Source organism: Colossoma macropomum, unplaced genomic scaffold (genome assembly GCF_904425465.1).
Source record: "Colossoma macropomum unplaced genomic scaffold, Colossoma_macropomum, whole genome shotgun sequence".
Lineage (NCBI taxonomy): Eukaryota > Metazoa > Chordata > Actinopteri > Characiformes > Serrasalmidae > Colossoma > Colossoma macropomum.
Genome location: NW_023494799.1, coordinates 16434181 through 16449828, shown reverse-complemented (window position 1 = coordinate 16449828; position 15648 = coordinate 16434181). Strand labels below are relative to the sequence as shown.

The 15648-nt window shown below is 37.3% G+C and overlaps 1 protein-coding gene across 1 annotated transcript in view; it reads left to right on the top strand.

The window, feature by feature from the left end:
• LOC118819423 (inactive N-acetylated-alpha-linked acidic dipeptidase-like protein 2) overlaps nt 1-14230 on the top strand; it is a 321925-nt gene extending 307695 nt beyond the window's left edge. The window contains exons 13-14 of the mRNA XM_036587209.1: nt 3275-3473; nt 13915-14230. Of these exons, the coding sequence (XP_036443102.1) occupies nt 3275-3473; nt 13915-14101 (386 nt within the window). The 3' untranslated portion in view covers nt 14102-14230. The remainder of the gene's footprint in view (nt 1-3274; nt 3474-13914) is intronic.
• Nucleotides 14231-15648: the final 1418 nt, after the last annotated feature.

Sequence of the window (15648 nt, the reverse complement as noted above, 5' to 3'; positions counted from 1 at the left end):
GGTGAGTGAATACTTTTGGCAATATAGTGTATGTTTCCTGACTAAAAGTACTGAGATGTACCCTTGAGTTTCGTACCTTTATTTCTGAGAGTGTATCATACAGTCAGTGCTTGCAACTCGGCCTCAGTTGCAGTCCTTTCACTCTCGCTTGTTATGAAGGTGGCTCTCGAGGGAAACTGTTGCTTTCCACTTTTGTTAGTTTGCTGCTAGTGGATTTATCCACAGTTCTCCTGTAATTACTGTTCAATGTAGTCTGCTGAATTACTGGTATTGCCTGGTATTATATGCTATTAGTGCTGTGTTTTGTTTGTAAATGACTTTTCACACTTGTGCTTCGGGGATAAACAGTGTCATGGTATGGCAGTAGCTGGGAATAACTTTTCACGCATTTTTATCACTTTTTAACAGAAAAAGTACAAATATCAAAAACAGTTGAAGGCCGGCATTTCAGCTATACTACTGGTAGAATATTTGGTATTTATACTGGCCCAACACATCAGTGGCCATTCCAGTTATTCCAACTACTGCAGAACCATGTACAGTCTGTAATGCCAAGTGAACTGGGTAATCCATGCCATGGCTTGCCTTTGAGATTGCAAACAATGCCAATAAAATACTCATGATAACTTATTGGATGAGAATGCATTATAAAGCAATGCTGTTCGTTCATTTCATTTACTTTAATGAAATTGAAAAGCATCCAAAATCATGACAGACCATCCAAAATTTTGTCCAGAGCATTTTTTCCCTGCTGAATCCAACTAGAATCCACCCAGTTTGGCAAGAAGCCACTCAATCTGGCAACACTGGCAGTCACAGAGCAAGTGAGCAGCTGGGCTTTAGGGTGGGACTACGGATCACCAAATAATCAGTATATTACTGGATTACTGTTGATTACTAATAACATTAATATGGATAGCTTAATATTATTACAATTATTGTATCAATTTGATTTTGCCTAGTCCTCGTATGTTTTACTACACTACTCTCACTCCAGTCCTGCTCACTGTGAATCATTAATTCATGCCTTGTCATACGCCAAGAGCTCATTCAGACAGACTAGCCTGAATGATCGTTATGTAACAATTATGACAATTTATAATAATTCATAACAGTAAAGCAACAGCAAAGTTGTGAATAGCGTGTTGCATTTTGATTTAAGGATTGCTGTTGCCTTATTGCCTGAACAGCCTCCCAGATTACTGATGCTGCTAGAGATAAGCTGCTTGCATTGATGCACAAATATCATTACAATCAAGTCAGTTTGGGCGAATATTTAGGTGCTTTTTCCTCATAGCCAGCCTGATGCGCTCTAACACTGCATTCGCTGATGTTTCCCAGAAACTGACAACCTTTTTCTGACTCTTTTGAGTTATAATTACTTACTTTCGTATATTATACTTATTAGTGCATAATATACGTTAGAAATTAGAAATACACAATTAACGCTACTTGCACTGAGACAAAGGCAGAATTAAATATGTCTGCTTTGTTTTTCCATTTATTGCAGATACATTTAATCATTCAAACCAAAAGCTAATCTCTCAAGCAGAAGATTAGGAGCTGTTGGTTTTGCATTTTGATTCACATTCTGCGTTCATTTTTCTTTTTGCTTCTCTGGGTTAACAAGATTAAACTGTAAGCATCATCAAGCTATTTGTCGATTAGTGGGGGTCTGAGGTTTGTGAGGTGAGCTGATGCTCTGTTGTTGTTTGGCGAATAAGCATAGGCCTCCACAGTCTGTTGATTCAACTTTTTGGGGGCTACACTTACGCTGTCAAAGTGCTTGACAGTAACAGCGAGTGAAGTGCAGTGCTGAGGGGTCTGTCGGAGAGCGTAATGGCTGAGTGGATGGAGAGAAATTGGATAAAAGGCTGCAGTAAATGAGTGGTGGGTGTGGTCAAAAGCCACCACGACACTTTGAGCACATTTATGCGTTTTAATTTGCAATTACATCCAGCACATTAGCTGGGCAGAGTAAATGTTATGGAGATGTGAGTAAATAAATTCAGAATGAAAGATGGTCTATGGATGAAAACTTCAAGCTGCCTGAGATAAAATTCAAGATCATATATTCTAAATATCACAGCATCCTGAGTACAATATGTGTTGAAAGAATGCCTTATAGCCCTAATATTGCTTTGACTGGACTATTTTAGTCTGTTTTTGGTTCACCAGTGGGAACCTTATGTTCTGCATCTCTACGCAAAGTTTTATGACTTGCATAAAGATGTTTACATCTCTCAACTTTGAACATGCTAAAGGCTAAAGGCTGACCATAGCGACATGTCATGTACAACCCAGGCTTAAAGCCATAAGCCAACAGTTAAAGCAGAAAGTTTGTTTAGTTTTATATACCAGTAGTATGTGAAAAACGCCACAGTAACATGTGTTGTGCATTCTACCAGCGCCGCTCATGGCCACCTCAAAGCAAGCAAGCTCAATGACTCGAAGCATAATAGCTATGCACTCACATTTCAAAGTAGTTTAGCTGTGCTTTGATGAAAGGCTGGTATCTTAAATGCAATTGAAACATCACAATTGCAGAACTTTTTCCAGTATACCAGTCCAGGCAGTATATTGCCATAGACATACAGTTGTACACAAATGTCCTAGGACAAATTACGCTTTGCTGATTTTCTCAGTGAAAATAAGTTAACACATCCTTTACAAGGAACAAATTTAAACATGGCATTTTTTTTGCCAATTTTAAAGCACAATTTTTATTTATTTGCTGCATTTAACATTTTTGGGGAAAAAATAAAATATAACGTATGCCGTGACGTTTGCCTTTGTCCCAATATGCTACACTCAGCAAATAAACAGTAAACAATTGTGGATCAATTTTTTTTTTTATTTGCAGAGCACAACATCGGATCTTTTGTAATATAACATATTTCTTTTGAATATTTTTTGTTTTATTTGGTTTCTATCATTATAATAATGCTAATTTTTGATAGCATCCCTATGGAAATCTGTATATAATGCTAAGCACCAAGCTAATTGCGGTGTACTTGTGCGTCTTGCCGCAGCCCATAAATTGTGTATTGTTTCAGTAAAATGCAGTACATTACAGCATTTTTGTTCTCTGTGTTTATGTTTACATTGCGTCCATTACATTGCAGCATGCCAGCTAAGTGGCTTAGCTCAACTGTGTATATAGTGATGTCATCAGCAATATAGCTCTCTCTATACATCAATGTATATCACCCTACATTATATGCCAGTATGATATATTGGGACTGACACATTCCTACTTCTCTCTCTGTTACAGATGACCCTTTGAGAGGACCTGATCTTCTGGCCACTGCAGCCTCTTTTAGGACCAATTCAAGTCTCTTCCAGTCTGAGATTATGCGCCCTGCCAATGACCCCAAAGAGCGTGACCCTTCTCACGTGCGCATGCTGAACGACGTGCTGCAAGACCTGGAGAAAAGCTTCCTTGTTCCAAGCCCACCTCCAGGCTTTTCACGGTAAGCTGTAGCCAGGAAAGATGTGCCGATAACATTCAGCAACAAGCTCCTACTGATTGTTGCTTACTGAGCTTCACTTCAATAATATGCAATTTCTTTACCTGTCTTTTTGCACCATGTCAGTCCTCCATGCACTATTTTATTCATAAAGGCATGTAAGTTTCAAAGGCAGCGGAGGAGAGAAAGGTTGGGGGAAAATGTTTGATATGCTTAGATATAGTTAGATAATCAATAATTGATTCACTGAGCTGTACAGTAACTGAATGCTTTTAGAAGGAGCAGACGTAACGGTGGTGTATGCATCAAATGAGGTAGTATGACATTAAAGGATTTTGATGGGCACATAGTCATGCAGCAGCCTGGCACAGAGTTACTGTCTATCATAGCAGTTTCTGTATGTTGATCCAGAGCTTTCAAATAAGTCACTTCTTAGTTTGATCACAATGTGACATCGACGCCATTCATCTATCAATCTGCACACTCTGGTGAGCTCTGAAGTTCTGATTATTTACAACTTCTTGGACTTTAATTACATTTTAGACTTGCTTTTTTGACTGAATTTTCTTGCTCAATATGATGTCTGACAAGGGCTCTTTTTGGCTTCATGTTGTTAAATTGCCACAACTAATTCTCAACTCAGACAGGATCTTTCAAGTTCTTGTTAGAAAATGAATGATGACATTACTTCCCTGTGGTCTATTGTGGGTGACTACTCAAGGCTGCAGAGACAGAGATGCCAATTTGCATTTCTGTCAAATGTATTCACTCCAGACAAGACTGCCAGTGAGAAAGCCTTGCCTTGAATATTTCATTTTCTCTCTTTCCCACTTACTTTCAGCTTTGCATTCTTATTCTACTTTCATCTGTATATAGTGGAAAATAAGCTATATATTTTTCCAGTCTTTCTCGACTTAGACAGCCAACATTATTTTACAATCATTATTTAGCACACAAACACACACACACACACACACACACATATATATATTTTATATTTTATATATAAAAGGCTTTTATCTTATATATCAGTCTTCATGTCCATATTCACACTGTATACATGACATGTTTATTCTACATACATTACCACTAGTCATACAGTATATTCAGCAACAGAAAAAAAGCTGAAAACGTACCTAACGGAAAGTACACAGAAGCCTCAACAACTAAATATAATTACAAATTTTTAACATATACTTAATAATTATTTAACATGCCCACCTTTTGTCTTCATTACAGTTTTCATTCTTTTTGGGAAAGTTTTTTTGTAAAATATTTTTACATCCTTCTTGTAAATTCCTGCATAATTCAGTCTTAGAAGTCGGTTGCCTTTTCTGCTCCTCACGATCCAAGAAATCCCACATTTTGACTCATCAGTCCATAAAACATTATGTTCCAGTCCATAAAATATTTCTCAGATGTCCAGTTTCTGTGTTCTAGTGTAAATTTTCTTCTTTTTGTCTATTTCCTCTTCTTCTCATTTCTTCGCATGGACAGAAACACCTGTGGATATTTTTAAATATGAAGTAAAAGTGGAGCTTGATGTTCTCCTGTCTTTCAAAGTTGAAAGCTTTACGTACTGTCAATCTGATGGTGACATCAGATGGGGAACGTCTTTTGTTGGGAGGATACAGCTGTAAGGTTTTCGGAAGGGTGGAAGGGTTGTGCACAAAAGTAAGGAGTGGACAAATACTGATAGATTTGCTATAATTTTCTGTTAAATATCATGTTTCCTGATTTTTTGACACAAAAAAAGAATAACTTATGTTTACTGACTGTACCAACTGGAAATTAATTAAATGGAAGGGTGGTCTCTGACTTTTGCATAGTGGAAGGCTGCCTCTTCAGATACCGAATGGGCTGATTAGAAATCCATGATCGTGCTTTTTGTTGTAATTTCTACTACCAAGAGAACAATATCATTTTTTCCCTTATAAAAGGCTACCAAGTGTACCAAACAGGATGTGTCAGTGGAGCTAGAAATATCGATCGGTCACATACAATCGTTAAAGAATCGACACATGCCATCATTAAGTCAGATGACAACCAGTTCTGTGGCATTTCATATTAAAAAAGGCAGAATTAAATTTATATCACAACTTAAAGCTCTCTCGTTGTTGGTACTGCTGTTGTTTATTGTTAACACTAAATTTACATGAGAAACCATGTGACCACTACACCACCTCCAATGAACTCCACTTTCACAGTTGTGTTGTTCGATGGCAAATGGACAGTACTTGACCAGTACAACCCTGTCAACTAGTGTAGGGTTAGTTCTAATTAAAGAACAAATTCCATACATAAGCAGGCTTTGTAACACCAAGACCTGTCTTATATTTTCCATGATATACCAAGGCCTTCATCTCCAGATGTCACATTATATGTATATAAGTGCAACAATGGAGTGGTTCTACCTCTTCAGAGCACTCTCTGCACACACCTGTCTGTGAACAGCTGTTCTCACTCTGTTAGTATATAAGCACCCTTGCAACACTGACCTTTGCTTTGTCTTCATATAGAGTCAGCGTCTGAGCCTGAGTATTCATTTGTGATTTATGTGTTTTTTGACCCAGGCCTCTGCTTGGTTTGTTGCTTATAAAATGGGAATTCCACTGTTGTTTAAAAATGCCTGCATAATTCAATTGTTGAGATGTGAACAATGTCATTCAGAATGGTTTGATCTGAAATGGTGCATTGTAAACAGTTTTAAAATTATGGTGATTGGAACCAGGGTTTGCAATGTCTACAGCGCAAGTATAGCCATTCTACTTTCTATACAAAATGACTGGTGAACTTACAGGTCTTCTAAGTTTTATATGTAATGTTGATAATGGTAAAATAGTGGTAAATATGTTAAAAAATAAGTTTTCTTTTGGGACTGTTTTGCCTTACAATGCCCGGCAAGTACCTCTCTGTCATAAGACAATATCTCAGGCATTAGGCAAAGTATTGGTTACCATTTAATAACTTTCTGTGAGTGGGCTTTTAATGTCGTTGAACTTTTCAGACATCTGGATCTCATCACCACCAGTGTGAAAATTTGGACTCTGTAAGTCTCTCTAGAGTGGCACATTTCACATCAAACCACTCTGAATGACTTTGTTTACATCTTAACTATTTAATTATTTAGATTACAAAAAAAAAAGGAAATCACCTTCAAAGCTGTGCATATTGGTGCTGCTCTCTACTGGTACCAGGTGCAGATTAAAACTGGGTCCAGTTGCAACCAATAAAACATAGTGCAGAGATACATTACCTTCTGTTTCGGAAATGTTATTATTTTTGAACAGTCTGTTGGAACCACTTGGATTAACTCAGTTATCCCAGGTGGCAGTGAGTAGAGATAGTGAAGAAGAGATTTGCTTTTCTGTTTGTAGTTGCCTCCTAATCCAGGATAGGCCTGTTCTGTGTCTGGGGAATCGCCCCACAGTGTTTAATGCCAGGAGCAGAGAAGGTCAAGTACATAAATGCTCAGTTAAAAGGAAAAATGATTCTCTCGAGTTCCACCATAGGTAAACTTTGGAAGTTGTTTACTTGCCTTGATATTCTAGCTGGAATAGCTTTCTGTTTGTAAATTACTAAGGTAATAATTTTTTTTATGTAGCACTTTTTATTTTAGTTACAAAATCTCAAAGGCTTTTACACAGAAATATGGATGAAATATTAGTAAAGTAAAACAGCACAAACACAAGAAACAGGCAAGAAATAAGCCACAATGTTGCAGGCTAATACTATATTAAATCAATCTGATATAATCTGGATTTAAAAACACTTACCTAGCTTGCATTCCTGATTTTCTCTGGAATGCTGTTCCTGGGTTTAGCTTTATGAGCTTTTATGAGCTTTATGAGAAAATGATCTTCCATCAAGTTATCCTAAGAGTTAGAACTAGGTCATTGAGGGCTTTTAGTTAGTCAGATCTTTTTAGTTAGCAAGATCTTGTAGTTAGTGTGAAACTTAACAGGAGGACAGTGTAAACTGAATAAACACACTGGCTGCCTCATTCTGAACTAGTTGAAGCCTGTGTAGAGATACAGTATGGCAACCAGCCAGTAACACATCACAGTAGTGTAATCTACTTGTTATAAAAGCATGACCTAATTTCTCAGCGTCTTCCAGGGTTATTATGAGTCTCACGTACTGAAATACAGTTTTAGAGGTATTGCTGAAAAGGGGGCCCAAATGATAAACTAGCATTCAGTGTTACTCCAAGGTCTTTATCTGTAGCATTGGTTGCAGTGAAAAAAACCTTCATGGACATTCCAGTCAAGGATAAATTCTGCAGCCTAATCTAACCTAGCCTTAAGATTAATGACTCAACTTGATCAAATAAATCAATAAATTATTTGAAACTTAAAAACTGAAAAAAGCAATACTTTTTCATTTATTATAAAAACAGAGTTTGTTTTATATAACTGAAATCTTTAATTCCAAACTTTTGAACTGTGATTGCAAACTTTGTATTTGTATTCCAAAGATCTGTGGAGTAACTTTGAAAAGTATTAGAAACTGATTTAGGTGACTGGATTGGTTACTGTACACTACTGTTCAAAAGCTTGTAATCACATGCCATATTATATTTATTGTTATGTTATTTAATAATACCCTTACATAAAGTAGACTGAAATGTTCATATACTAGACAGCAAAATGTATTGTTTTATTCAATATATTCTTTTTTTTTTTTTGGAACAATAAGTTAAATACAGAATACAATGTAATTATATTTATTTATTAATATTTAGTATCAATGTAATTATATTTTAAATTTATTGTTACCTATCTTGAAATTTGATCAATACTTTTCAATATAAAGCTTTCTGCATATTAAGTTTATTACTTTGTTTCTGTTAATATATATTTAGTAATACAAGGCATTCCTGATATTAATTGTATTAGTTTTCATGACTTCATTCTCAGTGCTTTAGAGCTTTCTGTATCATTTTATAATCATCATACAGCTCATGCAAAGTGTCTTAATGTATTACAGCTTCCTGCAAATTATTTGGGACCTATGAAGCTGTAGAGTACTTGCATTTAGATTATTAGAATCCTTTTCATACATTTATCTGCAAAAGAATGGGTTTTATATTATTGAAAAACATGAACATGAACCATTATTTCAAACATTAAATGATATTACATTCCAAAGTATCCGAATAATAGGAATGGGCCTCTTTCACCAATATCTTCCTAAGTTATTCCCTGAGTTTGTTCTTGATAAAGGTCCCAAAAAACCTCTACAGATTCATGACATGTTCCTAAACCACAGAATTGTTCTCACCTTTGCTCTTGAGTGTGTGTAGATTCTATTCTTACCTAAGAACAAATCCCAAATGAGAAAACATTAGTAAATATTAAAATCTTCGTGAAAACAGTGTAAGTGGGATTTAAGAGGAAATTTCTTCCTAAGAACAGTTGGTGAGTGAGGCCTATTGTTAATAAATGTGCAGCGTGCATTCTTGACAGGTTTTGAAAACTGAAACAGTACAACTGAAAGTTAATGACATACTGATATTACTAGCCTGAAAGTTTTAAAGTACTTATAATAATGAGCGTTTCTTAGCCTTGTCATTGACAAATGTAGTACGCTGGCCTGAAAACTCTAGGAGAGTAATTGCCTCTGAATGCTTGGAATGCTAATACACAATCAAGCAGTAAACATGCACACAGATTTCTAGCAACAGAACAGTGCATCTCTCTCTCTCTCTCTCTCTCTCTCTCTCTCTCTCTCTCTGTCTGTCTCTCTCTCTCTCTCTCTCTCTCTCTCTCTCTGAGCTCTGCAGTGCTCAGCCATGTCCTTAGATACTTCTTCACAGTCAGGGGGATTTACAGATGTGGATTTGAGGTTGATGGGAAGGGGAGTGCAGCTGGAGTCACAGTGGAGCTTGATGTTTTAGTAATACAGCATCAATTGTGTATGAACGCTGCACATCGTACAGAGTCACCTCACATCAACTCTCCTGTTTGTGTTCCTAAATCACAACTCAATCTTCTGGCTTAAGACCGCTGTACACCTCTGACCTACTTGAACTGCTCCGGGTTTGCTTTCAGCGCTCTGTGACATTAGAATCTACGCTAATCTGAGATGAAATGAAGCACCTACTATTGTCACAGTGCCATGCAGGAGCTAATCAGAAGCTAATCACATTTCCGTGAAGTGGTCTTGATTAAATTAGCACAGGGTGAATGGAAAAGATGCACAGAAAGCTACTAGCTATCCATCTGTGTGGACACAGCTTTCGGAAGACTGCCAATTAGTCCCATCTCACTGACCTCTGTCTTTTTCCCAGTGTACACTTTTTAGCCAGTTTAATAATCAGTTAAATACAGGGGGTTTGTGCTGTTTAATAAACTAGGCTAAGGAAAAAGGAGGGGGAAAGAGAGGTTTCACTTGCTTGCAGTTGGCACACGATTCTTAGACAAAGTTATTCCAGATTTGTTTACTTGTGCACAGTGTGTTGGTACATACACACAGAGGTATTTCCTGATAGTGTCACATTTGTAATACAGCATTTCTCATAACCTGGACTGATAACACAGTTATGCATCACCTTTACCACATTTGTAGAAAAATATACAGACATCATACCAAGAAATTCACTTGAAGTGCAGCATATCTAAGACAGGATCTCAAGATGGTAAGCAGTCAAGCAGGGCTGTCATGATTAATCAAATTTAAAAGGCCATCAATTAAGATTTAAATCTTCTAGATCAAACAGCAATGATAGTAGTTGGCAGTATGCGTGATAATAATGTGTATTTAAAACTCTCCTGCTGGTCTCTTTGGTTCATTTTGCTTTTTAATAAAGCCTTATTTAAATATTATGAGAAAACAACATCATAGACAATTATTTTGAAGTTATCCGGGATCCTGCCCGATCTGGCAACCCTAAATAAAACAGCACTGAGCAAGGCAGGAAAGCAGAGCAAACAGCATCTTTTTAACTGTTGACATAAAAATGCAAACAACTAATGTAAACACCTTGTTGGTCAAGTGTTGGTTAGTAAAAAGGGGAGTAATGAAGGTTTTTAAGCTGCTCAAGACCACTTTATACTGGAGCTTGTGCTAAACACAGTTGTACTGCCTGGTGCGGTCTGAATAATTTTCATACAGCTCTGGAAAGCTAGCTAGCCACACTCTCATTCATTCTCTGTAATAAATGCAACTGAGAATTTACTAGTTAGTAATCTGGAATAGCAGGAAATGTATTTGGGCTTCACCTGGAATTAAAGGGGACTTCCACCAGTTTCTTAACATTTCAGTATTATTAAACAGTTAAGATTTAAATAGAGTCTTTTAGATTGGATTGATATGAATGCTCCATTTTAGAGAAACTTACTGAGTCAGAATTGTCTGGAGTGGTGGTGATAGGAACCAGACATCTGAAAAAAGTTTAAAAGTTTAATGCCTCTAAAAGCTATTTCACAGAAAATTATAGTATGACATGGTTATAAATACACTGCATGATTCCTGAGACGTTGGCTGTGTTCGAAATACCCTGCTACATACTGCTCACGTACTGATTGTGCCCAAAAGTAGTAAGTAGTATGTAGTATGTGACCAACATGAATTTCTTCAGTATGCCAAAGACACTCAGATGATGTACAGCTTAGGCCAAATATTCCAGTATGCAGCCAGAGCTATCCTCATGATATACTGTGTGCCAAAATGCAATATGATCATTTCAGGAGGACATAACCACTGATGTAACTGCTTCGATATTCTTAATAGCCTTGGATTCAGCCTTTTAATGCATTAATAATAGCGAAACGAAAGAAATTTGTCCAATTGCTGCTACACTCAGTGCAACGCTGAAGCCACACTAGCTCTCTCTTCTGTTTTTGAGGTGGGTTTGCTTACTTCATCCATATTAAAATTACTGTATAGATAATGTGGTTATAATAGTAGTTCACTTACTAAACTTGGTCTCAACAAAACAATCCACACAGCATCGGCTTTTCAGGCTCATGTGGAGTCACGCTGCTTATTATTCGCTCAAACTAGCTCTACCTACCTTCAACTTACCTACAACTATAATAACAACTATAATAAACTACAACTGTAATAAAAATGAAATGACTCACTTTTTACCAAACAGAAGAAAACAGGTGTTTTGGAAATCACACAGGTTTACCACACAAACAAACCCAAAGCTGATGTTTTCAGTTTATTTTTGGCTTTGGAACTAGGTAAAAACAACATCCTGCCCTCTGTCATTGTATTAGGTGTCTTTTAAAAGTCAAACAGGCAACTCTCTTGACCAATATATGAATGTCCACACTGAAAAACAGCAAGCACTAGTACTAAGCACTAATGGGCGCACTAAGTAAAATGAAGTTGGTGTTGAGATGGTCTGATTGGCTCAGTCGTGAAAAATGTATTTTTTTTTTAAATCTATTCATGATGGATGCAAAATAGTCCGCAAAGATTTTTTTTTTCAGATTTGCCACTGTTTTATCAATAATACATATAAGACAAGGTTTTGGCCTAAAATAGTTTTTTTTTAATCCATTCATGATGGAGAGGTACAAGCAGGGCATTGTAAGAAAAATAGTCCCCAAAGATTTCTTTTTTCAGATTTGCCACTGTTTTATCAATACTACATACAAAAACTCATATGAAGGTTCACTGGTTGTTTTGGATAGGAAATAAAATGGCTACATTTGTGTTGTAGTTCTCCTGACCCATGGTTCCAATAACCACCACTGCAAAGAAATCATAAAGTAGTCGGCACATTTCTTTACAACTGACCATGACTTTACGAACAACCTAACCAGTGAAGTATGCAAACATTTTGAAAAATCAGTGGAATTCCCCTTTAAGACCAATTCTGTTATCCCGAATTGCAACAGTCTCACAAACTGTACCAAATCACAGAGCTGGCATTTGAGGACTACTGGTGAAAAGCAAGTATTTACCCCCACAGAAGGGTGTGGGTTCATAAAAGTGGCAAATGTCAATTATTTCAATGACTTCCTGTTTTCATATATTTTAATTATCGGCCTTATCAAACATTACTGAATATCTGTTGCAGCCCTAGCTCAATTAAATCCATGTTTGTTATCCAACATCTTAAAAAACTCCTGATTTTTTGATTAATGGTCAAAATAATCAGTAGTTTACTTGATTACTAATGTAATTGAGGGTCAAACAGATCAAACCGCTGTTAGGTATCACACTGAGGAAAGAGCACCAGTGCACCAACATGTTGTAGAAGGTTCTGTTCCTGTTAAACAAATGCTATGTTGTGGTAGACTCACACAGGGGATGCTGCTCAGGACACTGGACTCTATTTGTAACTATACTGCAGGAGAACTCTTTCTTTATTAAAAAAGAAATCTTGCCAGGGATGGCTGAGATCAATATCTCCCAGATTTCCTGGATATTTCTCAATAAAGGGGCTTCGGTTACAGTCTGTGCTAACATGCTGTGCCTAGAATGCATTATCATAAGACAAAGGCAGAGATGGATGGTGGGTGAATGAAGTTAAAACACTGCAGCTCATGTTGTACCAGTTTATTTTCTTGCCTTAGAAAGACAAATTCGCAGTCAGTACTTGTTAAATATCTACATGCTTGCAGAACCATTTGAGCATTTCTCTGTACACGTGAACGCAGATGGTGTGGGCTTTTGCCTTTAAGCTTTCAAGTCAGCTTTTTGTCAGCTGGGGTTTTGAAGGAGAGAGTTAATTGTATGTTTTTTTATATAAAGTCCAGAGTGTCAAGGTCACAGTCCCACCTGAAACCTAAAGTCTAACCTGTTTACAGATAAAGAATGGCCTCATTTATTCTGCTTAGGTCTGTGCAGCCAGTTAAAACAGAAGCACAAAAAAATCAATGTGTGGCCCAGAAGCGTGAAGAAATGGCCCAAAGCTTCTTATTTTTGCCCTACAAAAGTTCAAATAATAGCTCCACAGCTTCAAGCTTCAACCACACCTGAATCCTCCAAGGTTATGGAAGACATGCTGGCATTGATTTTCTCAAGATTCTGTGTGTGGGTGCCTGCATGACTCACCCAGAAGTGCATGTGTTCAAAGTGAACATTTGTGGACATCTGTTTTACTTTATGTAGCTCCTTTCTAATCGCGTACTTTTAGAAATACAGAAATACACAGGAGCTTTACGGAATAAGACTCTTGAGTTTCCTTTTTAAATGTATCCTCTTAAAGACCTTTTTTGCTCTGCATTGCGGTTATTGAAATTCTGGCGTACTAGACTGTAAATGTGCGACAGCAACTTTACAGCGAATGCTTCAGTGAGTCAATGCATATTCTGTAATGAAAATCTTCCATTCAGTAGCGATAATGCATCTCTCCAGTTTAATATAGTGCACTTGCCTGAACTTTAAAGACTAGTATAGAGCTTTAAACCTTCAGTGAGACATATATATTCTTATATAATTTCATGACAAGCATTGAATGACTTGACTCTTTCTATCACAGGAACATTCTCTTTGGGCTGAACAGACACACTTCTGGCTTTGCCATCTTGAAGGCCGCCGAGGAAGAACCCAAGCGCAGCGCTGTGAACCGGTCATTATCCCAGGTGTCTACCTCCATAAGCTCTGCTGAAATGCTCATCTGCAGCGGACTTGAACTCTTTGAGAATGACCCTGATGGCTCTCAATGAAACAGCCACACCTCACCAAAGCACTATACAACAACTCCAAACTCTTCAGGCTAACTTGATAATAGAGTGCGTAGAGCGTGATCTGCAGACCTGCCAAGCTTTGAGAAATACTGGATGGACCCAGGAACATGAGGCACATGTGGATTATGTCTGAACTCCCAAAGGTATTGGACATTTCAAGGTACGAAGTGTCTTGGGTATTGTAGGTCATTTTCCTGCGTCCAAACACGTATCTCAGCCGTAAGATTAATGGCAGAGATGGCAGAAAGTCAAACTGTATAACCTGCAGAGAAGGAGGATGCTGTCCTGGAGGGCAGGAGGACTTACAGAGGCACCAGCACGAACTGTGAGAATGACGTAGACTAGTTTAGTGTTTGTTTTAGTGTCTTAAGTGAATCAGCCTCATGAAAGGTGATGTTCAGTACTTTCCTAAATGTCCCAAAAGAGGGTTCTTTGGCGCGATGCCACAGAATATCCACTTTACACAAGTTGTGCAAGTGTGATGAACCTTTTTAAAGGTTTAACGTAAAGGTTCTGTACAATTTTCAAGCTTTTTTAGAACCTGACATCCAATCTGGGAACCGTTTAGGATCCTTTGTTTTTAAGATTGTATAGTACTGTGCAATAGTCAGTGACCTCCTTTGGTTATTTAATTACAAGTCACAACGGCCATTAAGTACAAGTTATTCATTTTTTAGCATCAGGAAAGAAGCATTAAATATATTTAAGAGAAAATTACACAGAAGCATCAACAACTAAATATAATATCTAATTTTCAGTACCTTGTCTGTCCACTTCCATTCTTTTCAGGAGACTTTCTTTCAGTTTTTCAAAGAAATCTGAAGGTATATTTTAGTTCACATCAGTCTTAGAAGTTGGTTGCGTTTTCTGCTTCTCACAATTCTAGTAATCCCAAACTCATTCAATGATGCTGAGGACTGGAGTCTGTCCAGTTTTGGTGTTCTAGTGCAAATTTTTTTTTCTCAGTAGCAGCTTATTGACAGCTACACCTCCTTTCAAACTCGTAGCGTTGACTTGTCTCCTCAGTGGCAGGATGGACAGAAACACCTGTGTTTTTTTCACATCTGAAGAAAGAGTTGAGCTTTTCTACTGTCTCTCAAAGATGAAAGCTTTAAGTACTGTTTATCTGATGCTGACAGTTCTGGTGGTCTAGCACATCTTGCATGGTTGTCTGCCTTGTGTTTATTTATTTTTATTTATTTTTTTCCATTTAATACCCTCAGAAATATCACTTTAGCTATTTCTCCAGTTTTGGAAACTATTTTTTTCCCTTTGACTTTCTTCTTCCTTGTGCAGGTGGATTATATCTAATCCCTTCAGAAATGTCTCCCAAAATGAATAACTCACGCTGAATGGCTGTTTTGACTGGACATTAAATGAAGGCTGGTCTCTGACCTCTGCACAGTGCAGTATGTGTTCTACAAGATAGTTTGTCTTCTCAGGCTGACTGAGAATTTGAACTCAGGAAAGGTTAACGAAGAATTCATATGCATTTTCAGCTTAACGAGAAGCACAGCGAGTATGCA